The sequence below is a fragment of the Cicer arietinum genome, chromosome 4, assembly GCF_000331145.2.
Source record: "Cicer arietinum cultivar CDC Frontier isolate Library 1 chromosome 4, Cicar.CDCFrontier_v2.0, whole genome shotgun sequence".
NCBI lineage: Eukaryota > Viridiplantae > Streptophyta > Magnoliopsida > Fabales > Fabaceae > Cicer > Cicer arietinum.
In genome coordinates, this window is record NC_021163.2 from 46,210,418 (window position 1) to 46,237,730 (window position 27,313).

At 30.5% G+C, this 27,313-nt stretch overlaps 5 protein-coding genes across 5 annotated transcripts; 2 read left to right on the top strand and 3 right to left on the bottom strand.

Annotated features, from left to right (window-relative positions):
* The first annotated feature begins 2,855 nt into the window (after positions 1 to 2,855).
* Positions 2,856 to 3,485, top strand: LOC101493312 (B3 domain-containing protein At2g33720-like). Its single transcript, XM_004497711.3, has one exon. It carries the CDS (start codon positions 2,856 to 2,858, stop codon positions 3,483 to 3,485), a length of 630 nt encoding a protein of 209 aa, XP_004497768.1.
* Positions 3,486 to 3,703: 218 nt separating this feature from the next.
* LOC101510045 (hydroxyethylthiazole kinase) lies at positions 3,704 to 6,237 on the top strand. The gene is made up of 2 exons (XM_004497684.4): positions 3,704 to 4,250; positions 5,513 to 6,237. The coding sequence occupies exons 1-2, from the start codon at positions 3,789 to 3,791 to the stop codon at positions 5,906 to 5,908; spliced, it is 858 nt and encodes a 285-aa protein (XP_004497741.1). The 5' UTR covers positions 3,704 to 3,788; the 3' UTR covers positions 5,909 to 6,237.
* Positions 6,238 to 6,404: 167 nt separating this feature from the next.
* Positions 6,405 to 7,410, bottom strand: LOC101509726 (dirigent protein 18-like). Its single transcript, XM_004497683.4, has one exon. It carries the CDS (start codon positions 7,346 to 7,348, stop codon positions 6,593 to 6,595), a length of 756 nt encoding a protein of 251 aa, XP_004497740.1. The 5' UTR covers positions 7,349 to 7,410; the 3' UTR covers positions 6,405 to 6,592.
* Positions 7,411 to 9,693: 2,283 nt separating this feature from the next.
* LOC101509402 (dirigent protein 18-like) lies at positions 9,694 to 10,725 on the bottom strand. The gene has a single exon (XM_004497682.4). The coding sequence runs from the start codon at positions 10,678 to 10,680 to the stop codon at positions 9,898 to 9,900; it is 783 nt and encodes a 260-aa protein (XP_004497739.1). The 5' UTR covers positions 10,681 to 10,725; the 3' UTR covers positions 9,694 to 9,897.
* Positions 10,726 to 19,222: 8,497 nt separating this feature from the next.
* On the bottom strand, positions 19,223 to 25,002 carry LOC101492978 (uncharacterized). The gene is made up of 13 exons (XM_004497710.4): positions 24,817 to 25,002; positions 24,333 to 24,580; positions 23,769 to 23,845; positions 23,360 to 23,519; positions 23,236 to 23,260; positions 22,604 to 22,693; positions 21,895 to 22,066; positions 21,630 to 21,703; positions 21,382 to 21,451; positions 21,203 to 21,274; positions 20,960 to 21,093; positions 20,773 to 20,846; positions 19,223 to 20,202 (listed from the first exon to the last, which is right to left on the bottom strand). The coding sequence occupies exons 1-13, from the start codon at positions 24,984 to 24,986 to the stop codon at positions 20,135 to 20,137; spliced, it is 1,434 nt and encodes a 477-aa protein (XP_004497767.4). The 5' UTR covers positions 24,987 to 25,002; the 3' UTR covers positions 19,223 to 20,134.
* Positions 25,003 to 27,313: the final 2,311 nt, after the last annotated feature.

The following is a 27,313-nucleotide window of genomic DNA, read 5'->3' on the forward strand; positions in this document are numbered from 1 at the left end:
TCTCAATCTCCAATTGCATGATTGTGAGTTCCTATTGATTACAGGGAATCTAAGTCTTTCTAGATCGATGTGAATTGTATTTTAGACTAGGTTGAAATTGAACCAATCCGATTTAACTCAAAGGTGTTTGAGATACATGATGAGATTAGAATTTTGAATAGTTTACCCGACTGATGACATATTATTTAATACTTTTTCGATTGTGGGTATACTATCAAAAATTTGAATATGTGTGTTTGTGAGTATATCATATGTGCTTCATTTTATATTTAGAATTTTATAGTTTTTGAAGTGTTTAAGTATCGAACGTTGTTTGATTGATCTATGAAAAAAGATTTTTATTAAGTTATAAAATGAAGAAAAAATCTTTTTTTTTTGTTGTTGTTGTCATAAACGATATCTATTTTATTCAAATTAGTAAAATACATCAATGGAGAACACAAATATTGTTCTGGACCAAACTCAAGGTGTCATAGTCCAAGTCCAATAGGAAAACGACGACCTCAGATCGACTTGATCCAAATACTAACATCAAAGAACCTCTCAAAACTAGGGCAAATTGTTACCTAAGAAAGAATCTATTGTCCACAATAACTCACTTGCAACTTCAATTATAACCACCAGAGACGATAAATAAATTTGGTGATGAAGGACACAATAACTCACCTACATCTGCATTTTGAGTCACTTGATGACAATCTTACTGTGACTCATGATTAGAGGACGATTCATGAATCATGGATCTTCAAGATTTAAAGGACATGCATCCCACATTAGAGGACGATTCGTGAATCATGGATCTCCTCTCTAATGATCATAAGAGAAACCTTCTAGAAACCCTAGAAGAACTCAAAATACAACGAGGACCTCTAAGGTCATAAAGGTACACAAATTCTAACCCTAAAAACCTCGCAGTCTCTGACAAATACCAACTTGATTGTCAGAGTGTGTGTCGATACATCCCTTGATCGAGGAGCTAGGAGCAAATATTGTTACCATTCTTCAACCTTCTCACCCTTTTACTATCTCGAAGCCAAGATTATGTGTTCAATAGTGAATAGATTCAAAGTCACTAAAAGCAAAAAGAATAAATAAACGAAAACTCACAACATCCAATTTATTAGCTATAAAGATAAAATACCTACAAATATGATAAAATTAAAGTGTTTAGAAATAATATCTCCATATTTGTAACATTGATAATGCTAAAGTCATTGATTAAATCTGTAATTGATTGAACTAATTTGCTAATTTGAATAAAAGAAAAACCACAACAAGACGAAAAACAAAATAATGCCACACTTAGATGGCATAATTACATTCAAAACACGAAAGAAAAATTAATTAAATCTATATAGAAACCACTTATTTAGGTAAAAGGAAAAAAAAAATAATAATTTAAAGGAACGATTCCGAACAAAACAATGACTTTAGGTCACTCATGGTAAACCCACATTGTCCCAAATCATTTGCTACCATATTGGTTTTGTTTGTTTTTAAAAATAAAAAATAATATAACTTGGGTATCCATTTCGAACCAAAAGTATTTGATTGAGTCACATATGGAGTTCTATGTATAGATTATCTTGTAATTATATTTTACTCTCTTAGCACACCTTGTACTTTCAGAAAACATATATGGAGTTTTTCTAGTCCTGATATCTGTATAACCCTAATTATTATAACTATAATTGGGCAGTTGAATTTATGCTCCCTATGAATAGATTATATCAGACGATGAGTTGAATTTTTGGAGTGTACCAAAAATAAAAAATAATAATACTTAAATGCAATGTATTTTTTTCATATTTTAGTTTTATTTAGTTTGAATTTTAACACCCTTGTTTCACAAGTTTTAAGATTTTTTTTTTCATAATCAATTTGGAGTTTTTTTGTGACATATACTCCCATTGGTCGCTAAATACATTCATCACGCGTGTAATTATGTAAAATTCAGGCGAGTTCACCGTTAGAATTGCGTCAAACTGTTATCACGGTTATCTAGTTTAATAATAACAAATTTATGATCTTTACTTTTTTTTTATTAATTTACTTTTATTATTTTTAATTATTTATATAATGTATTTAACATTTAATTTTATTAATGTTATAAAAATTTAAGTACAATTTTATTTTAAATTAAAATTAAAATAATATCTAATAATATTAATTGAAATATTTAAATTAACATTTTAAGTTATAATAAAATTAAATATAAATAAAATATTAATGTATAAATTAAAGTTATGAGACCTAATAAGGTTCTTAAGGTTAAAGATGATGTAACACAGTCGGTCCTATTTAATGAATCTATTTTGAGTTCACCGTTGAAGTAAAAAATAAACAAATTATTTCAACATAATGTGATATATTGAACCCTATTTAATTGAGTTCACCGTTAGATATACTTTTTAAGTAAAATTGTTAAATATTTTTTAAAATAAAATATATCCAAATCTTAATAACTTCTCTCCTATTTAACCATAGTATTTTAAAGAATTAAAAATTTTGAGTTGATACCAATGAAAGTTGAAAATATTAGTAACAACTAATTACTAACTTTAATAAAACATAATTGTCTGATGATTGAAGTTTTGATAATAAAATAGAATTTTTTTATAGTAAAAAGTAAAATAAAATTGCATCTAAAAAAGATATGTGGTATATTGTAACAAAAAATACATGTTTCAAATTAAATAAATTAAAAATTGAAAATATCAAATAGATTACGTTGAGTTTTAAATAAATCCACATTAAGCTATTAAATCTATATAAATTTTGGGGTAGTTAAACTAAAAACTTTTATACACATTCGTAGTTTCGCATACAAATTCCAAAGAGAAATTGTCTATACTATGGCTTTCACAAACACCAACAACAGTGTTTCTGATCGTTCGTCGATAGATTTTTGTTCTAGCACCCATGTCAAAATTTGTTCTCTTTTAACACTAGGTCCGTGTTCTTGTTCCACAACAAAAGAAACAACACAACCCACTGATCATTCTTCCACCAAGAAGAGAAAACTTGCGAGCAAAGAAACCGATAATAAAAAGAAGAAAAAGGGTTGCTATGAAGAAAACAAAGGGTGGGGTTTCTCAACTGATTTAATGTTGTATGATGACCCTTGGAAGATAAAAAAAGTGTTGAAAGAAAGTGATGTTGGTGTTGGCAACATGTGTAGGCTCTTGCTTGATGAAGAATTGGTAGAGGACCTTGTGATTCCTGTTTTGGGTGTTGATAACAATTATGACATTGGAATTGAAGTTAGTATTTGGGATTTGGACACTAACTCCATGCATTCTCTAGTTTTCAAGAGGTGTCCTTTTTCAGGAAGTTTTGTTTTCATGGAGGGTTGGGTTCATGATTTTGTTGTTAGAAGGGATTTGAAGAGAGGAGATGAGATTGGCCTACATTGGGATCCATACAAGAAGCACTTTAACTTTTGTGTTTTTCAAATCTATGACAAAGTACAAAAGAACTCATGAAAAGTTTTAGTTTTTATTTATTTCTAACTACTTACTATTATATTGGTTTTAGGGTTTTTTGTTACTCTTTTATTTTTAGATTTAATTTATAATACACTCTGTATAACAATTAAAATTTATTTACACTCTATTATATGAGCTTTTTTTCTTTTTAGTTATTATCTAATATTCATATTATTTTTGTTTCCCTTGTAAATACTCCAATTTATTAAAAATAAGAGATAAATTATTACTCCTTAGAAAATAAAATAAAAAGAGAAGAAGACACCTATCAATTGGGTTCTGGAATTTCCTTAAGCTTTGATGGAAGGCAGCAACAATAACAAAACCAACAGAGAGAAATTTGAATGGGGAAAAAGGGCATGGGAACTACTTTCAAAGGTTAGAACCGAGTCACCACTAATTCAATGCATAACAAACTTTGTTTCAATGGATTTAATGGCGAACACACTCTTATCCGCGGGTGCATCACCCGCAATGCTTCATTCCATTGAAGAGATTCCTGATTTCACGCCACGTGTCAAAGCTCTTTGCCTCAACGTCGGTACCCTATCTCCTGATTCTGTTCCTGCTATGGTTACTGCCGCTCGCCTTTGCTCTCAGTTGGGTATTCCTTGGGTTCTTGATCCTGTCGCTGTTTCCGCTTCTTCTTTTCGCTTTGATGCTTGCCTTCAGCTTGTTACGTTCAAACCCACTGTTATTAGAGGAAATGCCTCTGAAATTATCGCTCTCTCTTCTTCTTCCCATCAACCCTCCGCCGCCAAGGTAATTCTAAAATTACTACCACCTCCTGCTCTCGTTCACTAAATTACGATAATTAATAAAGTTGATTATAATATTAAATTTGTTTGCAATTTGAATTATTTTACTAGTAGATTATTAGTTTACCATTTTATTGTAGTGTTTATTATAGATTGCATACAAATATTTAACGTAATTAGGGTAAGTTAGTAAAGAAATAATTAATGCAGTTTGAAAAATTGAAACAAGGAAATTTTTTAAGAGGGTCTTATATTTAGGGACAGAGATAGTAACATTTTTTGTTCTTAATCTCACATTGGATGAGATCTGAATATGTTTGCAAGTGGTAGGTAGACATTGTTCATCTTACAAAGAAGATTTTGGTGTAGTTAGGCCCAGCAAAACGTTTAATTTTTAGGAGTAGAGTCTCAAACTAGTTCAACGAGAATAAATAAGGACAATTACTTGATCACGCTAGGTTATTTTGGTATAAAATGGTATGACTCAAGCTAAAGGGAAAATTTTGTTGGGCATTTAAAAGCTGACATGAGAATAAACTCAATATAGCATGAGTTTCGTTGATTCAACTGGACTGTTACATCAAAATCATTTGAAATTTCTACATTGACAAACATCGCCTTTAGGAAGTAGAAGTTCAATGTCCTTTTCATATTCACAACTAAGATGGTGACTTGATCGGTGTTGGTTTGACAAAAACAAGTGAAAACAAGTATGAGTCCTTCAAAACTCAACTCATTTGTTTTTCCTTATTTTTGTTGAATGGATACCGATCAGGTCACCGTTTCAGTAGTAAGAACAAGGAGATCATGTGCTTCTACTTTAGGGGGCATCATCAATCGTTGTTAGAGTTTCGGGTAATTTTTAACCTTGATTCAACGGCTTTGTGGCTGTTGCGCTGTGTGCAATGTTGCAGAGGATTCAAATTCAACACTAGGGAGATAGTTCAGGTTGCTGTGGTTGTAGAAAAGATGGTTGAATCTCGATTTATGTTGTTTTGCCACATGTGAAAGAGATTTAGATTCTCTAAATTTGAATTCCTTGATTGTGATACAATTTGAAGTCCCTGCATTAACAGTAAAAAGTAACTGTAAAAAATATTACATTGAATACATCACAATTAGCCCAACTGTTGGGAAATTCAGGGATTTCAAATTTAGAGAATCTAAACTCGTGTTGTAAAGGGTGTCGACAGTACTCACAAGTGTTTAGTTCTATTGTTGTAAAGGGTGTCAATGGTACTCAAATTTAGTTCTATTGTTGTAAAGGGTGTCGACAGTACTCACAAGTCAACGGATGCAGTTGAAGCAGCAAAGTTGTTGGCTCAAACAAGTGGTGCCATAGTTGCAGTCTCAGGAGCTACTGACATTGTCACAGATGGAAATCAAGTTGTTGGTGCTCACAATGGGGTGGCATTGATGCAAAAAATAACAGCAACTGGGTGTTCAGTCACTGCACTCATTGCTGCCTTTCTTGCCGTTGTTGACAAAAGCCATGCTTTAGAAGCAGTAGTATCAGCATTATCTGTATTCGGAGTTGCCGGTGAGCTGGGAATGAAGATGGCCAAAGGTCCTGCATCGTTGCGAATGCACTTGATAGACGCACTCTACGGACTGGATGAAGCTACCTTGCACTCTCATGTCAATATCACTAGTTTGTGTTGAAATGTGAAGATCTGCATGTACCACTTACAAATTGGTAATTACTATAACATTTTGTTGTATCTATTATAGCTTATACTTGTCTATCTTTGCTATCCATCAGTTGAAGATGGATCATGGATCATTAGTGACAGTGGAGATATTCTAAAATTTTTGTCAATAATCACTAGCTAGCAATAACATGTTCTGCTGCTTTGACCAATGGTTCTCATTTGGGTTTGTTTTTTAAAGTTAATTCCTCATACTTTCTGTTTGATGTATCTATAGGTATTGGTTTGTTGAAATTTGTTCATGAACTGTAGAGTTGAGTATATATGAATAACATTTTCTTACATGCTATGCTTCATATGCAGTAAACTTTTTATTTGTTTAGCTTTTTGGATTCATATGTTTTTGTGATTTTGTTCCATCATGCTTTATTTCCCATTTTTTATTCTGGTTTATGTATAATAGCTAATATTTCACCACTTATGATAGCTAATCATTATATGGAACTAAGTAAGCAGTAGAATACCATCAATCAATACCCTTTCCACAAAAAATACAAATCACCATATGGTTTCATGGGATTACAAATAAGATTTCAAATACAATTACACATTCAAACATGACAACATCCAAGACCAATATCATTGTCATATGCAATTAAAAACCACCCGGTCACTTTTCTATTTCTACCGCACAGTTCTAGTAGTTCAAATGGACAGTGATCCTCAACAATGTCTCAGCACCATCAGTGGCAACCTGTCCTGGTGGAATAAGAGGTCTCAGTTCAGCAAACCCTTTTGCATTCTTAAACTTCCCTGTCCCCCCTATCACCGATAATCGCGACATGGTGCTTCCTATCTTATACAAACCATAAAAGTTCAAGCTATCTCCATATTCACCTCCTTCAAACAAGGCTGTGAATACCATCATCTGTCTACTCCCATCTGCTGAACTTGCCATATACACACCTTGAGCTTTTCCAACCATTTGAGAACCCAATTCAGGTTGAGATGTTAATATATCATCAATAACAGTAATTGTACCAAATCCTAGTCCAAGTCCATCTGGTCCTAACAAAAGCTGAAAATTGTTTTGATTATTGTTGTTGTTTGGTGCGAAGGACGTACCGGCCAAGCCAGTTCCTAGTGGAATACCAGTAACCCCATTTACAGTAGGAATAGCTCCATTGGCATTAGGTATGGGAATCCCACCCTGTGGAGGGTTGAATCCAACTGGTGTTGCAAAAGGCACTTGACCACTGTATATGTTGCCAAGCAAACCAGTTACTGGTCGAGCTGTCGGGTTACTTCCTCCAAGAATGTCATGCATGTATAACTCAATAATGGGTTCTTTTCCTGTGGCTGCAATAGGATCAACTGCAGTTATAGACATTGTCAAATGACAAAAGGAAAGTAACATTGCAAAGGATGCTATAGTTAATGATCTCTTAGCCATATTGTTTTCAAGATTTTTCAGATTTAGGTACTAGTTTTTTGTTTGTGGTAATGAATATTCGGTTGGATGAGTGTGATGGAATGGAAAACTTGGTTTATATAGGAAGGAATGTAGAGTGTGTTGGAGTGGTTGTGATACATGGATCATATTGAAGTTGTTGTGTCTTAAACTTTTACCAAAATAAATTAGTCAATGTTTCTGATTAGTGGCATTGTTGAGATGTAATGCTAGAAGGTTTATGTGCAATGAGGTTCTTTATGTAGATATCCATGAGTGAAACTAATTAGATTGTTGTGTCACAATCACTTTTTGTGTAAATGCTTTGGTTATGAGTGACATGTTTTTAAGATTTGACGAGGAAGAAAATCAGAAACATGAGAAGTGGGTGCAAGTACAACTAAACCAAAATCTCAAGTCAATAGCTACTTGACCCTCTAATGAGGGGAGAAAGTTAAATACTATAGTATTTTCAAATATCATTCGTTCCAAGTTACGAGTAAACCCTCAATTTCACTGTAAATTATCACTCTTTTATTTGATTCCGAACTTTTTATTTAAAAAATGCAATAAATAGTCTGTAAAATATTCCAAATCTTTAAGTTAGTCTCACAAGTATTACTTTCCTATTTCCTATTTTGAATGGCTTGATTGATTCACATCCTAAAAATTCTATTTTAGTATTTTAAAATTTAAAAACTAAAAAACTTGTTTGGATTACTTGTTTTTAAAACTGTTTTGTAAAACTATTTTTAATATTATACTTTTTAAAACTAAAAATAAAACAGATAAATTGTGTTTTACTTTTTATTTTTTCAGTTTTTTTAACTCTCTAGTCAAAAACTGTTTTAAAAATTGGAGTTGTCAAATAGATTTTTTTTTTTTAATTTTCTTTCTAAAACAGTTTTCTAAAATTTATTTATAAAATAATTTTCAAAAACTAAAAAGTAAAACACAGTCAAATAAACTAAATTGAAAGTTTATTCTCCAAGTTATCCTTGTATTTTGTAAAACCATTTGAAGGTTTTCAATTCAAGTTGCAAATTGTAAAAGTAGTCTTTGAGCTTTATTCAATCTATAATTTTCACCTTATTATTTTATTTCAGAAAGTACTTTTTTTTTTTTTTATGAAAAAGCTAGTAGAGATAAACCAAATATTTTTTTTAGTAAAAGAGATAGACAAAATAATATTATGATCATTTTAATTATTCTTGTGATAAAGTTACATTTAACTTTTGTAAATAATTTAATTTAAAATAATTTATCTTTTTATAATTTTAATACTAATTTTAGTTTTATTTTTAATACTTTTTATTTCAATAGATTTTAAATAAATTGTTTATTATATAAATAACAAGATCTTCCTTGAGATAAAAATTACACATGATTTTTAAAATTTACTTATTATTATTTTATATTAATGTATATTTATAAATTTAATATCAATTTTAATTTTTTTCTTAAAATATAATTATATTTTTAATTGTATTTTATGAAAGTAAAAGATGAAACTATTTTCTTATCTTATGTTTTTTTTAAGTCCTTATCTTATTACATTGATTTTTAACTAAATCTCTATTTCATGATACAATTTAATTAGAGAATGATGATATAATAAGGTGACAAGATTATTTTATTATATTAATTTATTAAATACTAAATTGAGACAAAATATTATAATTTATCATACCATGGTATCTTATAGTCGTCAAAAGACCCTTAATCTCAATAGGTGCCGCTTCAATCTTGTAATATATTTTTTAAACAAGACTTCCTCTTCTTATATATATACGTTGCTTTTCTAAATCTTATCATGTATTTTCAAACATGATGTATTTATAATATGGATAAGAATAGTGTAGGTGAGCAACTGATCATTAAGAACAGCATATATTAAAAAAGAAAATTGCTAGCAACTAGTTCCTTTTCAATCCTTTTCAATGTTTTTTTCTATCATTACATAAATTTATATAGATTACAGTAAACTATGGTGATTGTGTCTAATTGAATCATTTGTACAGTTATATATTCAAATATTAACATGAGTCAACATGAGTCAAAGAAATTAGAAGTTGCGAGTTTGAAATCCTATTCCAACATTTCTAACGACTAATTACTAATATATTCTATTGAAAAAGCGAAAATTTAATACATAAGGAAACTCACAATTTATCAATTATCAATCAGTTTATCTAATAAAGTGATTAGGTTCAGTTGGTTAATAAATTTCAGTTAAAGATAAATCATTCGAAAAGATTTGAGATTAAAACAGTTTTTGATCAAATTTTATTTACTTCCCAACTGAACTCCGAATTATTAACAAGTATTCAACCGTTAAAAAAAAATCATGCTATCACAATTCATCAGTATTCAAAGCCAAGTTTCCATGTTGAAAAATGAACAACTCAATCCATACTTTCTACAGAAAACAACTAAGATTTAAAACACATTTTTCAATCAAACTAACAACAACAACAACCTAAAATAATAATCATAAGTAATCAAACATTTTACCATACTTTCACACCTCCACAATAGAACAACAACAATACTCAATAGTAATTCAAATGCACAGTAATCCTCAACAAAGTCTCAGCACCATCAGTAGCAATCTGTCCAGGTGGAATAAGAGGTCTCAATTCAGCAAAACCTTTAGCATTCTTAAACTTTCCTGTCCCTCCAATAACCGACAATCGCGACATAGTACTTCCAATCTTATACAATCCATAAAAATTCAAACTATCACCATACTCCCCTCCTTCAAAAAGTGCTGTAAATGTCATCATCTGTCTACTCCCATCACCTGAACTTGCTACATACACCCCCTGAGCTTTCCCAACCATTTGAGAACCCAATTCAGGTTGTGATGTTAAAACATCATCAATAACAGTAATTGTACCAAATCCTAGTTCTAGTCCATCAGGTCCTAACATTATCTGAACATTGTTTTGATTTTGATTATTGTTGTTGTTTGGTGCGAATGACGTACCGGCCAATCCAGTTCCTAGTGGAATACCAGTAACACCATTAACAGTTGGAAGAGCACCATTTGAATTTGGGATTGGAATAGCATTGTTTGGTGTGTTGAAACCTATTGGCATTGCAAAAGGTACTTGACCACTGTATATGTTTCCTAGTAAACCTGTTACTGGACGTGCTGTTGGGTTACTTCCACCAAGAATGTCATGCATGAATAGTTCAATTATTGGTTCTTTTCCTGTGGCTGCAATTGGGTCAATTGCTGTTGTTATGGTTATTGTTTTTGTCATTGCTATTACTGCAAATATGGTAACAAATATTGATTTTGAAAGTGTAGTTTGTGATGCTGAATACATTTTGTTGAGAGTAATTGATGAGAAGAGAATGGTTGTTTTGTTTGTATGAGTGAAATTAATGAATGCATAGATTTGTTTTATAGTAGTGAAATGCTTTGTGTGTTGGAGTGGTTGGAGACATAGGTGATAATGAAGTTGTTAGAATTGACAGAAAATTATGTAGTTGATTAGTTGTGCTTTAAGCAAATTACATACAATTACAATTTACTCTCTCGATTCTAAAATATAAGCAAAAAAAATTATGTATTTGGTCCAATTGAACCAAATACATCCACTTTTGAACAGAGAGAGTAAATTGAAATTGTTAGTGGAAATGGCACAAGTTCAACGTATGCCGTAGTAAGTTGTGATGAATTAAACATGTTCGTGTAGAAATTTACTTATCCATTTTACCAAACATAACTATTTCCTTATCTCTTAATAACCACTTTAGTCCCATGTCTCTATTCTATATAAATCGTATGATTTAAATAATGATGATATTTAATAAACAATCGAGATTGGCTTAGATAGTTGGACTGGATGCTCACACCAAATTGTGTATAATTAGTCACCAACCTTACATTGGTGTTTATTTGTCTTTATAGGGCTAAAACCTACTAATTTGAGGGAAAAGAAAATAAATTTGGAAGGAATTTGAATGGCTTCAAATTTGTTAAATCGTTTCTCCTTTTTAGTAATATTCTTAAATCACAAGGAAATAGTTCTAAATAGGGCTGTCCATGGTCGGTTTTTTTAAAAAACCAAATCATATCTATTTTAGAACTAATATATAGATTTAGATTTATAACCAAATTTATTATTTGGTTTAAAACCGGTTATAAAACTAATTGTAAAATTGGTTATGGTTAAATAACCGATTTCGAAAAATTCAAATTATTTTTTTTTGAGAAATAATTTCTTTTGAGTTTCTTTTTAAAAATTTTTCTCGATAAAAAATAATTTACAAATTTTTTAATTCGAAAAAAAAATCGATTTTTTTAAAATTTTTTGAGAATAAATTCGATTTAAAATTTTTCTAAAAAAAAAGGCTTTTTCATTTTTTTCTGATATTTTTTTGAAAAAAATAAATTTGAAAAGTTTTTCAAAATAAATCTCTCTAAATTAACAAAATCAGAATTGTTTTAGAGTTTTTGGGAGTTGAGTGGATAAAAACCAAATTCAAATATAAAACATAAGTGGGTATCCAACTGGTTTATAAATAAACCGTATTATAACCATGTAATTTTAACTGGATATTTAAAATGAATTTGAATCTAGTTTTAGATTTGGGACACATAACCAGATTTTTTGTACATCCCCTAGTTGTAAAGCATTTCCCACCCCTCCTTCCTAAAACACTCTCAAATAAGGTGAGGAATTCTCCTCCGTTTTGGCTCTCGTCCAAAGTCCTCCGTTCTCCCCTTAACTTCCAATCAAAATCTTAAAAAATGAAAGTTGCTCATCCCATCTATCAGTGTTTTCATAAACTTCAAAAAAAAAAAAAAACTAAGATATCCTTTATCAGATTGTGGGATCTGGTTCGTAATTTATCGGATTTATGCATCTGGTAACTTAAGTTATTAGATTCTCGCATCTGCTAGGCACCTTAATATAGGGCAGAACACCCTTTTTTCCGTTCACTTTATTCTCCAAATAAAAAACTCTTCGAACTTCCATTTCTTTCAAATCCAAGTCAATCTCATTTTTTCCCCTCAAATTCACCCTAAAACATAACATTTTGACTCATCAACTCTAAATCATCAAAAAGTACGTTTTTTGTTTTCTATTTTTGATTTTAGTTTTATGTTTATATTTTTTATTTGTAAGAGCTTGTATTTATATGTAATTAATTTATAGTTATTTTTGTCATTTCAATAGATAGTTAGAAATGAACGTTGATGTTGTTATTATGTTATGTCAATTGGTTGTTGTTGTTGTTGTTGTTTCAATTGAGCTTATGTTTTTTAAGTTGTTATAGTTGCTATATGTCAAATGTTTGAGATTTTTTATTTATTTATAATGAGTTTTATAGTGAAATATAATTAGTTGTTGTAGTTTCAATTAGTTTATGTTACAGACCGGTAGTGATTTTGTTGTTGTTTTTATGTGAATTTATGGTGGTTGATGAAATATGACAATGTTTTCTAAATTTGTGAGGGTGATGTTACTCGATTCTGACATGATAAGGTGATGCAACATGAGTTTGTACGCATATAGCGTCAGACCATAGGTCGTGCTAAACGACAACGAATTAAAGGTGAAAACTCTCGGTCTCATGCACAAGTTGACTATAAAGATGTACTGTATGAGATGTCTGCACCACCGCCACCATTGTCACCACCTACACCATTTCAAGGATCACCACCACATCTTAGGGGTTTCTGGAGGACCCGTTGATATGTATTTACTACTGCATTTTGAGGACCATGTGGTGGCTCACATATGAGTTGAAGATGTAGGTTTTAATTCTAAACTTATTTAATTATGGATTATTTATTTATTTATTTAAGACTTAATTGCAATTTTAGTCTCCTTATTTTTATCAATTTATAAAATTGGTCCCCTATTTTAAAACTTGATAGTTTTGTCTCTCATTCTAATTTTTGAACTAAAAAATTGTGTGACGTGACATACTTTAAATAACATGATATATGATATGATGATGTACAAAGATTAACATTCAGGAAATCGCAATAAAACCATCTAAAACTTAACTTTAAACGTTGGGAATTTTTCATATTTGTAATTTAATTAATAACATATGAATAATTATGCATCTATATGGTTCTATATCATGAAATCGTATGGAATGTCATTTAAAATGTTTCTAATCGTCTTTTTTTTAGATAAAAAATATGAGGGAGGAACCAAAACTATTGACTTTTAAAATAGGGGGTTCAATTATGTGAATTTTAAAAATAGATGGATCAAAATTGCAATTAAGCCTTCATTTAAACATCGAAGGCTAATAATTGATCTTTTAGAGGAACATATTCCTTTTAAATGCGTCAACAATGGTAGAAAGATATACCAGTTACATGTTTCACCTTCTATTGTGGATTGGTTTTGGAATCAAATGAAAGTCTTCGGTTTAGCTGATCTTGGACGCATAGGCTATGGGCTAATTGACGTTGGGCTTTTGTCCAAATTTGCTGAGAGGTGACATAAGGAGACTAGCACCTTCCATCTTCCTATTGGTGAGATGATAATGACTCTGGATGATGTGTTGTCTTCTACACTTGCCCATTACCGAAAACTTCCTAGCACATACACCGATGATGCAATATGAGGGAGTTGAGTGACGCGCATAACGATCTTGGGTTCAGTTCAAATGATGAGCTGACAGAGGTTCAAAGAACCAGATGAGCTCATGTTAGATTTTCAACCCTTGAAGTGTAATTTTTAATTTATTTGAACAAATCAGTTCAATTTTTGTTGATAATGACAAGGTGAAGGAATATCATAGGTTTAACGCCATTAGATGTCATCTTCTCTAGTTAGTGGACACTACTAGTTAGTGAGATGATAGTGACTTGGTATGTGTGATTATAGATCAGTTGACCAAATCTGCATATTTGTTGCATGTGAAGACTACTTATACTGCATCTAAATATGCTAAACTTTATTTAGATGAAATTGTCTCTTTGCATGGTGTACTAGTGTCTACTATTTCTGACAGTGGGACTCAATTTACTGCTCAATTTTGGAAGTCGTTCCAAACTTCATTAGGAACTCGTTTGAAGCTTAGCACTACTTTTCATCCTCAAACAGATGGCCAATCTGAAAGGACTATACAAATATTAGAAGATATGCTTCGTGCTTGTGCTCTAGATCTTTGAGGTAGTTGGGATCAACATTTTTCCTTGATGGAATTTGTCTACAATAATAGTTATCAATCTAGTATTCAGATGGCTCCGGTTGAGGCCTTTTATGGAAGACGATGTATGTCTCCGATAGGATGTATGTCTCTGATAGGATGGTCTGAAGTTGGAGAACCTAAACTAGTCGGTCCAGAGTTGATACAAGATGCCATTAAAAATATTAAATTGATTCGAGATCGCTTAGTGACAGCTCAAAGTAGACAAAAATCCTATTCTGATATGAGGCGTCGTCCCTTAGAGTTTTCAATGGGAGAACATGTATTCCTACGTGTTTCGCCAATGAAAGGAGTTTGCGGTTTGGTAAAAAGGGAAAACTAAGTCCAAGGTTCATTGGACCATTTGAAATTTTAGAAAGGGTCGAATCGGTAGCATATCGCTTGGCACTTCCATCGGATCTCTCAGGGAGTTCATCCGATCTTTCATATTTCGATGCTTCAGAAGTATATTTATGACCCTTCTCATGTGATTAATCATTAAGATGTGTAGTTAGATGAGAGTCTATCATATATTGAGCATCCGTTAGCTATATTAGATCGCCAAGTAAGACGTTACGCTTAAAAGATATTGTTTCAATAAAAGTTCTTTGGCGTAGTCCATCCGGTGAAGAAACTATTTGGAAACTCGAAGGAGTCATCAGTGCAAAGTAACCACACTTGTTTTAAATTCAAGGTCAGTATAGAATAAAATTAAATAATTTCAAGGACAAATTTTTATAAGGGGAGGAGATTGAAATGCTTCGTTTCATTTATTAAAAATAAAAATAAAAATAAAAATAAATTAATAATAGTAATAAATTAAAACCAAACTACCTCCACCTCACCTCATTTTCTATTTCACTTTCCCTCTTTCTTCTCTCTCCCTCTCGACAGAAAACACAACCCTTTCCCCCTATTTTTTTGTTTTGTTTTTTCTTTCTTTCTTCTTGCTCCTTCTCACTCCACAACATTAATGACACACCTAAATCATCAACCCTTATAATAAATTTAACACCCTCCTACAAATACTCTTGGTTATGCTTGTTGGGAGTTAGAGTTAGTGAGTCAAGGAAGGACAAGGGTACCCACTTCTTGAAAGTTGTTTATTGAGACTCTTTGAGGTAAATACACAACTCTTATGCTATCTCTAGAAAAATGTAGTTTTGGTTAAAAATCTTATTTTGTGCTTAGAGTAGATTTAAAGCATTTCTATGGTTTCCTAGAGTTAGTTAGACTTTAGAATAATTTTTCTAAATTCTTGAGAATATTTTTGATATTCAGATTTGTCAGTTGAGCTCCTGTCGGATACTATGAGAGTTGTTGGAGAACAAACTAAGTTGATTCTCCGTAGTGATGAGTAGACGACGATCATTGTCATATTTTTATTATGCTATAGTTATTAATATTTCCATCTGAATGACTAAATTACAAGTGTAATGACTTTATAGTGTGTATACTTTACTTGAGAGTTATCTATATTTTTGGTAGTATTGTTTAGCATATCTACCATAAGATTGTAAAATAATTTTTCGTGCCTTTTTTTTCCCTTCTAGTTGGTGGTGGTTGTTATCTCCTCAATAAGTCTTTGTGACTTACTCCTTCATGTTGTTTATTTTTTTTTCTTCCAGATTCACAACTATTTTTGTAGTAGACTCAAGTCTCGATCATATTTTATTGGTAGACCTCTTTGATCGAGGACCCATTTTTGTAAAATTTGTTGAGTCGTGATGTAATTTGCAGCTATTTTGAGTCTAAAAAATCTTTTTGGAAGATGTATTAAATTTTTAGATTATGCTCTTTGGATTATGACAGTGTTGAAACTCTAAATAGAAATTTTATAAATTTGGAAACATTGAAATTACATAGGATACTCTGTCAAAATTTTGAGAAAAATTATGTACATTTTTTTAAATGGTTATTGAGAACTATTTAGTCGCTTGATTGTTAAGTTAGTGAGTAGGCTTACCAGGCTATGAGTATAGCTTGTGCGTCGCTCACGGTGTTTAATTTTCGGACTGTGACAATTTCATTATACCCACGATTGTCATGTACATTTAATAACACCCTAATGTGATATAATAGTCTAGTACATCTTAACTAATTTATTCCAAGGTCAGCAACATCATCTTCATATGTTACATCAATCAGTTTGTCAGCATTTGATTTTTCGGTGGATTGACTCCTTTTTAAATTTCCCTGAATTCATCAAACAAGGACATCCTTTCTATATATGGATCCTGCCATGATTCTAATTCTGGTTTGTGGTGTATTATCCATTCTACATACATCAGAGGTATTGGACAATCATCATTTAGGTATACATGAACAAAATGATTTTAGTTGACTCATCCAATGCACCAAATACGTGAAGTTGGATTTGGAGGTCGACAACCTTGTAGTGGTAGAAAGGTTTCATAAGTACACCTTGAAATCTCATCAACTCAATTACAACTCTATTGTATTGCATTGCAACAAGATGTCCCATTTATGGAAACAACATCATCAAACTTTAACCTCTTCCATTGAATGTGTAATTCATCAAGTTGAATAGGTGTGTCATGCGTTAGCAATGATACAAGCACATGACAAATCATAAGTTTTTCTAATTATACAACTACACTTTGTATTGTCCACATCGGATTCCTTTGTTCGTGCTTCCTCGCAATGAATAAAATTAAATTTAGCTCTTGAAATTTTAAAGACCATTATCGATTACAAAATCTTGTCTTTGTATCTGTGTTCTAACACAGACAAACTCCTTCCAAACGGGCTTGCATCTTAGTGAACTGTGTTTGCATTATATTGTTCATCGTTTTCCACCTTTCACCAAATCACATTTACAATCCAAAAAATACCTTTTCAACCTACTATGAACAAATTCAACTATGTTTGTTGTCAAAGTAAAACACAAGGCTTGTCCATGCTCTTACAATTTTCTCTTTCCCCACATCCAATATAATACTTTCGATATATTTGAGGAATTTTTTAAAAAATTCACACACCTTTTTGAACTCAAAAACAACACCAACATATGCATCCTCTAAAGGAGATTTCACTACGACGTCATGAGCTCTCATTATATTGTTCCATAATTTTGTCAGTTTGACTTGTTTCGCATTTACATCTACAAGTTTTGTAAGTTTTAAATTCATGTCTAACTTGCATCTAGCTCTAACATTTTTTGAAATATGATACTGACATAACAAAGCAGTAGAAGTTGGAAAAATATTTACAACAATGGTCATCAATGCAGTATTTTTGTCAGTCACAATTAGCTTCGGAATCTTGTCTTTAGATTTTAACAAATTATGACATATCTTTAGGGCCCAAGTGAAATTATCCTTCTTTTCCAACCTGAGAAAAAAAAAACTCAACTAAAAATGTCATCTTTGTTGAAGTCACATCAATGATCTCAAACCATAGCATTTCGTAATGATTTGTTTTATAAGTCGAATCCATCAGCAACTCAATCGAAAAAGTTTAAGCAACTTGACTGATTCAAGATGAATCCAAAAAAAATCTTGAATTTCATGTTTAGACTTATCAATCGTTATAAATTCAACAAATGTTGCATTTGTGATCTCGAACTCCTTATAGTCTTCTTGTATCTTTGACGCACATTATAAACTTGTTTCATTGTAGTCATACTTTCATTTCTTTTTTTCTTTCAAAGTCATTAGAATATTTTTTGATGGGATCATGTTCCTTGTCATCTCACCAACAAATTTCTTCTCTTCCTCAATTAAACGACCAACAACGAGATGACCTTCCAACTTTTGATCCATCTCATGGTTGTGTGTTCCTGAAACAACACTAAGATTATATTATTTGGCTGTCAGAAAATAATCACACAACCTAAAAGGACATTCAAATTTTCTTGTTCACGTGTCTTCACATTTCAACTTCTTATTGTTCATTTATACACATCACCCCTATCGAAACTCAATACAAAAAATTGTTTTCTTCTGTGAGAACCATGATCAACTACAAACATTTAATACAAAATAAAACTCAATCATATAGAAAACAAACAATTATGAATTGCATTAACTACTATTAGATGCATGAATCTGTCTACCTATTGGGTCCTAGAATCTTGTACCACACATCTGTCTACCTATTGGGTCCTAGAATCTTGTACCACGCAGTAAAGTTCTTCAAAAACTTTAACAACCAAAGGCTAACATGACTTATGTATTGGTGCCTTATGGATACCAAATCTATTATATATATTTAAAACAGACTCCGCTGCCACCTCATATTACTTCCTCCACATATGCAAATATTTATCACCTCAGCCAAAAAACTGGCGTTTATGTCTTCATATAGAGTTTCTTATACTCAGTTTCGGAATAGTTTTTCCACAAATTCTATACACCATCCAATATCTTATACTATATCTCCTATTTAAATATTATTTCATAACGTCTACTCAAAATTTTCTAAATTAATCCCACATTATTATTTCATAACATTTGCCCAACATCTTTCACATTAATTCCATATAAATTAAAATATAAGTTATTACTCAATAGGTTTTTTTTTCTTCTATATTAATCAACTTCACATTTTCGCCTTTATCTGCTATCTACTTATACATTTTTTTTAAATCACTTAAATTAAAATATACTCACGTAATGTGCGGGTTAACATCTAATTTTAATAACTTTAGTTACCGGATTTACGCATCCTAGAATTTACGGATTCAGAAAATGAGATACGTTAAGGGGTAAATATAGAAAATTTGGGAGTCTCTCAAGAACAATAGGAGGATGAACAATTTCCTTCAAAAATTTCTATTTGTCTCGATCTAGGTTATAAATGTCCAACCCCAAGTTCAAGAAATATCCATACAAGGCCCAACCTCAACAAAACAAAGGGAAAACGGTTACAAAAACTGATGAAAGTAAAACTAAATTGCGCCTTGAGTAGTTAACAAGAGCATCTCCAATGGTAGCCAAAATGAGTTCGTCCGCCAGGTGTAACTATGTAACCTTCAATTTTTGGTGAGTTCATTGTTGGAGATGTGTCAAGTTGTCATCACTGTTCTCTCACGAAGGAACGGTACTTTAATACGGTTATCTTTTTTTATTATTAATTTATGAATAATAATAAATAAATGATTTGTTAGTGGTGGACCCTGTCTAATGAACATATGAGTTTACAGTTGGAGTAAAAAATGAATGGATTATTTCAATATGGTGTGGCACGGTCGACCCCATTTAATAAACCGATATTGAATTCACCGTTGAAGATGCTATAAGGACCTCTATAAATTCATCACAATGAAAGCTGAATAGGCACATTCTTGTATGAACCTCCTTCAAATGATATTAGGTACAAGGAAAAAGAGTAAGACTCTCATCCAAAGCAAGAAAAAATCATCATTTTGTTTTAATTAATAATGAGTTGTGCTTTTCAACCACTAAATTGAACATTGTTGCTAGTTTCTATTTTTTCGAGTTACATCCAAATAACTTATTTGTAGTTTATTTGAGTGTAACTGAAAAAAAAAATTGCAACCAACATAATTTTTTATTGAATTGAAGCTTAAAATAATTTTAAGGAATAACAAAAATTTAAAAGGAGGAGTATTGATGACTCTTCCATTGTTAATCATGCAGCAACTGTATCATTATCCATAACTCTGTTCTGTCTCACAACTGGGGAAATCAGCATCCATACTGTTTAAATCAAATAATAACACAGCAATGAAAATTAGTTAGAGTTGGCTACATTATCACAATTCAAACTGTATGGTATTAATATTCAGTTGTTCTATCACTCCCTTTGCTATTTGGTAATTTTAAGGTTTAGCTTAGGGACCCGACTAAAATTCCAGGACTCAATTACAATTTTTTTAATTTATGATTTATTTAGAAATTTTCAAATAGATTAGGATGAAAGAACATAACAATTAAATCTAATTTTAATTCACTATCATTGATAGTTTTATTGGTTTCTTGCTTCTTCACCGGATGTAATCATATTCGAAGCACTTTCATATAATAAATATGAAAATCTAATTTTAATTTGGATTTGCTAAAATATAGAAATTTAAACCATTCCGCTAGACTCAAATTCACCTGAAAATCTAATTTTAATTTGAGTTTATTAAAATGTATAAATTTAACTCATTCCGCTAGACCTAACTTCACTCAGTTAAAGTTGTGTGTACGACAAGATCATGATGAAAGCTATTGAAATCTAAGGAAAAAACACTAAATTTATGTAATAAATAATTATTCTCTTACTGTAAATAGTTGCTGCAAACCACTGATTAAGGACCTTCACCCATGTACTTATCCAGCCAACATCAATGCTCCACCTAGTGATATCAAATGTGCATTATACAAAAGAAGATAAAATATAAGGCATAAAAAACATCACTTCTTAAACCACTGAATAATAATATGATGAATTAGGCTCCTTAGTCCATACTTCCTGGCTGAGTTATTCAGATCCCAACTGATGAATAACATTGCAAAGTACATTGCACCCAAAGAGAACACCATGTGAAAAAATCCATAGTTGTAAGGAGTTTCATCTTCATATTCAACTTTATTTTTCGAAAACTGTCAAGGACAAAAACAATATTAAGGGGAAAAGGATTGAGAATGGGATTTTGAAGCAAAAATAAATGAATTCTGAAATTAATGGAGAAGACTAAGAAGAGTGATTCACCTGAAAGCATTTAGAATCAATGCCTGTGGAAAAGGCTGCCAGAACGATAGCAAAAATAGCAATAAGGAAGCCCTGTGAGAAGGAGAACATGTACATTACACAAAATTATATAAGGACTCATGTGAAGAAACATTACTCATATATTCAAAGTAAACCTAAAAATACATTGAAAAACTTACAAGTATAGTTATCAAACCACCATTTCCTTTTTCTTGATTCTTTGCCTCACATCTTATGGTGGCAGGTTCACTGAAATTCCATGATAATGAATCAAATTAGCACAAAAAAATTTTCAATATATTATAAATATAAATCTATCACCCTTAAGTTGATATCAAATTCAAAATTAAAAGATTATTAATTGCAACTGATATGCCTAAAAGGAAATGAAAACTTTAAAAGGAGACAAAATGAAGGAACCTTAGACCTTCTGATTGCACACCAACATAGGAAAACAATGTAAGAAGCCATAATTCCTGAGGATAAAAGACCTCTATTAACCTGCAATAATTAAGTATCCAACTTCAAATGACATATTTGTATTTGTATATAAACTATATTACCTTAATGATAATAAAAAAGAGAGAGAGGAATTAAAAGGTATGAAAAATCAGAATTTTTTTCCTCTCAATTGAAGTATAAGCCATTAAAAACACCACTTGGTGCAACTCAGTAATCAAAACGAAGTGTACCTTTGAATTTAAGGAAATGACCATCATTACAGCAAGTAGGATTGCTGTCCATGTGATGAAAAATATATTGAGAGAACATGAAGATCTTGAGGCATATGATGTATACATATACACAATTCCACATAGAGCAGCCACATAAAACAATGTTGACATAACAAGTCCAAGGGAGCACCTGTGCCAAGTCAATAAGATGTTCATATATCAAAATGCATACAGGGTTAAAGGGATAACAAAATGGTCTCAATGTCAAAAAATGTCACACACTATTATGAATTATCTTTGCATAAAAGTTATATTCTTTTCTCCATAAAGTAAATTGTTGTAATCAGAGTTTTAAATCGTGGTTGCAGTCGCAGATGCAGTTGATGCGATTATTGCAGCCATTGCGACGCACATTGCAGTCTTTGTTGCGTGACATGACTTTGCCATAAATATTAAAAAGAAAATATATATTTATCGTAATCTGTAATCTAAATGATGGATTGCTTCATATCACAAAATTCTTGAGCCATCCAATGCATAATATTAAAAAAGATTAGGTAGGTAAGTCTTCACAAAATCTACTTATTGAACACCAAAATAACTTTTACACAACATCACTGATTCAGAAGTCAACAAGGTTGTCTAAAACCTAAGGACTTAGGACAGGGTATAAAAATTTGACTTTAAGCTGATCTATGAATTAATACAGCAATAAATTAATATGTACCTCTCTTTCCTTTCTTCATCTGGAGTCCAATACTTATTCCACCAAATGATAAAATGAATGACACTCACAAGTTGTAAAAGAAGAAAAATTCTGTTCAAACATCAACCATGTCACTTTTGTTAGTTTCACCCCTATTTTTTCAATTACAACAAAATAAGTTACTGCACTATAGTACCAATGGGGCTCTTGCCTCCACAAGAAAACAAAAGTCCTTATGTTAACCTTTATTTTTATTTTAAACCCCCATAAATTTTTTTTATTCTCCTAGAGCACAATTATAATTTGTAGCAACTCTTATATATTTTGTGTTTGTTTAATCATTATAATTATATATTTTGTAAGAATTAGTAATATTTCTCTTTGATCCAAATATATATACTATTTATAACCCCACCAAAGGGAATTTTCTAGATCCGCACCAATGAGTTACATGAACTAAATTCACGTAAACTACGTGAACTTAATTCACATTCACGTTTGTGGTAAATTAAGTTCACGTAGGTTACGTCAATTCAGTTTACATAATTTAATGGGTGTAATTGGAAAAAAAAAAGGAGTGAAATTAGCACCAATGTATATATGTAAGTATCAATAACTTAGTTGTGAAACTCGAACAGGAAGAAGAAACTTACCCTGCTCCAATTCGAGCTATCTCACCTGTAAATAAATAGGTGTGTTATAGTTCTTATCTAATGATATTTTAGAAACAAAACAAATTCTTATTTTTAATGAATGAATGAAAAAATAGAGACCAACCATATATTTGAACAAATTGTGAAGGGATGAAGAATGGTAGTGCTATTGATATAAGCAATAAAACAGCCTTCAATTCCCACCATCTAGAATGCCATGAATTTCCAACTTCACATAATTTCCTTGTTTTGACTGTGGTGAGAAACATGACTAAGAAGAATATCTGACTTCATTGTTAAGGAACATAATTCTCATGACAAAATTGTCATAATATAAGTTTATGAATAACAATTGCCTTTTGTTAACATGGTTATATCTAGAGATCTTGTGGCTATGCCAACTATAGAGCACATACACTTTAGATTGAAGATGTGTTGAGTGTCAAATCCTGACACAATATCAATGCATATACATTTAATCACTTTGGCTTTTTCAAATTATTATGAATGAATGTGAAATAACTGAAAGATACAAAGCATCCTAAACTCACACGGAGAACCCCCAATGAATGAAAACAATCATCTCCATCATTTCCACAAACTTTGATATCTGTACAAAGAATAAAAGGATCAAAAACAATAAAGGGTAGCAAATAGTCATAATATCATTTTATTGTAAGTTATACCTTCTTGTTCTTCATAAAGTAGCAAATTTACTTATCACCAATCTTACCAATTTTTAAGGAAAAAGAAAAACAAGCTAGGTTATAAGTGTAGAACAGCAAACTAGGCTCTAAAGTAAAAGATAAAAAACACACAAAAACACAGTGATTGATCACGGAGTTTAGCTAATTGTGTCTATATCTCCGACAATTCAGTGGCTGTTGGAGTTTTTCTATTATACAATTCTTAGAATTACATAGTGTAAGTTGTGTTTAAATACTACACTATATTACTAAGTCATCCTTGAACCATACCACTGGAGTTCTCGGTCCGCTACACTACAATCGAGCGTCTACCTACTTATCAACAAATATGATGATGGAAAAAAAAATACTAGTTGCTCAAGATTGTAAAAAGGATTGAAATTGACTTACAATGAACCCAAGGTAGAATGGTTTGTCCATAGTCACGGAAAAACCATGCAACAAGATTCATTATCAAGAATATAATGCCAAAATAATAACGAGCATGTAGTGATTTATTTCTTTCTACTGCATAATCAACCTTGTTCAAATTCAATGAAACCATCACTTCTTCAACAGAAATACTCTGCCTATCACTAACATGAATAATATGTACTACTTCAACTGCTGCTTCAGCTGCTCCCTCAGATCCACTCATTCTACAATCAAAATCAAAGAATTTGACTTATCAAACAGTACTAGTGCCACACATACACCAAAAGTGTTTTAAACATTACAACATTGATCTTTTGTAGTTTCTTTCAATATGAATAAACTCTAGAACTAATCTAAATACATCAAATCAAATAAAGGACTAATTAGGAACACATGAATGATGAATGTGATTATTATAATAAGAAGAACATAATGCATAAAGGAACCATAATGTTCTCACCTTATTTTGTTTAAGAGTTGCACTCCTATATCTGAAGAAGCAGGTTGTATGATAATATAATGCAACTGGTGTTTAAGCCTATTAATTAGATTCACATAAACCATTTTGTTGGTGTCCATATATATGATGCCATGATACTCCCACATGCCATGCCATGCCACACTTATCATGCATATGCTTTTACATATCAAATATATATATTTTTTGTCTTGTCTTTTTGACTTTCTGCTAGATCATGTAAATATAATTCATATTTTTCGGTGCATGAAGCTTATTTGTCTTAAAGTTTCCTCATCTTCTACATAATATTAAATTATTAATTAATTAAAAAAAATTCAAACTATATTGGTGTGCAGAAAACCTGCCAAGAAGTATGGTAAACAAAATTGATTAACTTTTCTAAATAAGAAAAGACAGCTGTTTGATTAATTTATCACGAGATCAATTATTAATATAATACTAATGTTTTTATCCTTCTCATAAGTCACTCAACCGCAGTGTAAAACCACATTTTATAAGTATAACTTGTACTTTTTCCTTTGTTAAAAAAACAAACTTTTACTTTAAAATAACTAGTTTGTAACCCGTGCATCGTCCGCACGGAAACAACGATTTTAATAAATAAATGGTTATATTATATATATATATATATATCAAATTTCATAAATTTTATTGACATTAAAAAAAATAAATTGATTTAAAAAAAATAATTTACAATAAAAAAAATTAAAAAAAATCTAATTTTAATTTAACTTTAAAACTACTTTCTTACAGGCTCAATGTTATTGATAAAAAGTATGACTCTAACACTACTCTTTAATCTTACTCAAACGACGATGTCTTATTTTTGAATTCTACACATAATACTTTTTCTTTCCAAAAAACTTATTATAAAGCAATACTTTTAATTTTAAACAAATAAAAACAATAATTATTAAAAAAAAATTAAATTAAATAATTAGATTAGATGAAATAATTTTTTTTAAAATAATGACATGGACATATATAAAATAAGTAAATTAGTAAATGTAAGGATGAGTAAGTAACTTAATAATGAATTTTTATTTTTATTATTCAACCTATGTTATTTATATGAAATACATGATATTTAAGAATTAATATAAATTTTGCTGTATCAAGTGGCAAAATATATTTCATTTTAGTACTACTCACAAAATACTAAAGAAAAATAATTTTCCTATTACAAACAAAAAATTACAATACACATAAAAATTAGCCTTCATTAATCTTTCATGAATCATTTGAATATAAAATGTATAGTATAATAGTTTTTAAATTTGATAAAATAGTGTTTGAAGTTTGAAAAACCACTACTTTCAATGAATCGATGAAATGAATTGTTTTTTTAATTCATACATAAATTTTATATTTTCTTAAATAAATTATTATTTTTCTCTTCAATATTCTAGAAATTTAATTGAATTCACGTTAAGAAGCCTAAATAAAATTTATATTTACTTAAATAAATTATTATTTTTTATTTAATATAACTCTGTGCCAACACTATTTATTAGACAATGTAAAATCAAAATTATTAACACGGACAACAACTATTTGTGAGAGAATTTAAAATCAGAGTTAGTAAGACAAATCTTGTATAAGAGAATAGAAATATAAATATACAAATGTACTGACTATTTATGAGTGAATTTAAAATCGAAATTATTAAGACAAATGTTATATAAGAGGATAGAAATATACATATACAAATTTACAATTTTTTGAGACAAAATTAAGAAACATAAACAATACAAAATATATATATACATAACAAAATAGTAATCTTTTTTTATAAATAAAATAAAATAAGATTGAAAAAAATTTACCAGTAATTCGTGTGAACATATATTCCAAAAAGTTTTTAGAAGCACGAATAAATACATAGTTTCATCAGCAATATTAATCTCAAATCGAGAAATAAAAGCTCGCGAATCTCAGTACTATTTCCATTGCATAAAAGTTTTGTTTGACATTGAGGAAATCAAGACAGAAACCACAGTAGCACAACTCTAACAATCAAATTTCATGACTCATTTTTTGGAGAAATTGAAGCAACAAACTTTGATGAAGAAATTGAAGCAACTGATTTTATGATTTTTGTTTCAGACTGACATTGGATAAAGATGAATAACAAAGTTTTGGTAAAAAAAATTTAAAAAAGGAATTGTATATACCGAGATAATATGAATGATATTTATAATGGAGACACAAAAAATGAGAGAATTGAAAAGATACCGTTTACGGAACACGGGAATTAAGAAAGAAAGTATGAGGGAATTAAAAGAATTCATAAAATAAAATAAATTAATTTGAAGCGGTGGTTGTTAAAGTAGTGTTTAAAAAACAATTTCAAAAAGTGTCTCGTCGTGGTGGGTGTAATTGAACGTATTTTGCTGTTATTTTTTTTCTTTTCTAACTGACCACTAAATTCTCAACAGTGAAAACGTAAGTAGTGGTGTAGTGTATTTTATTTTTA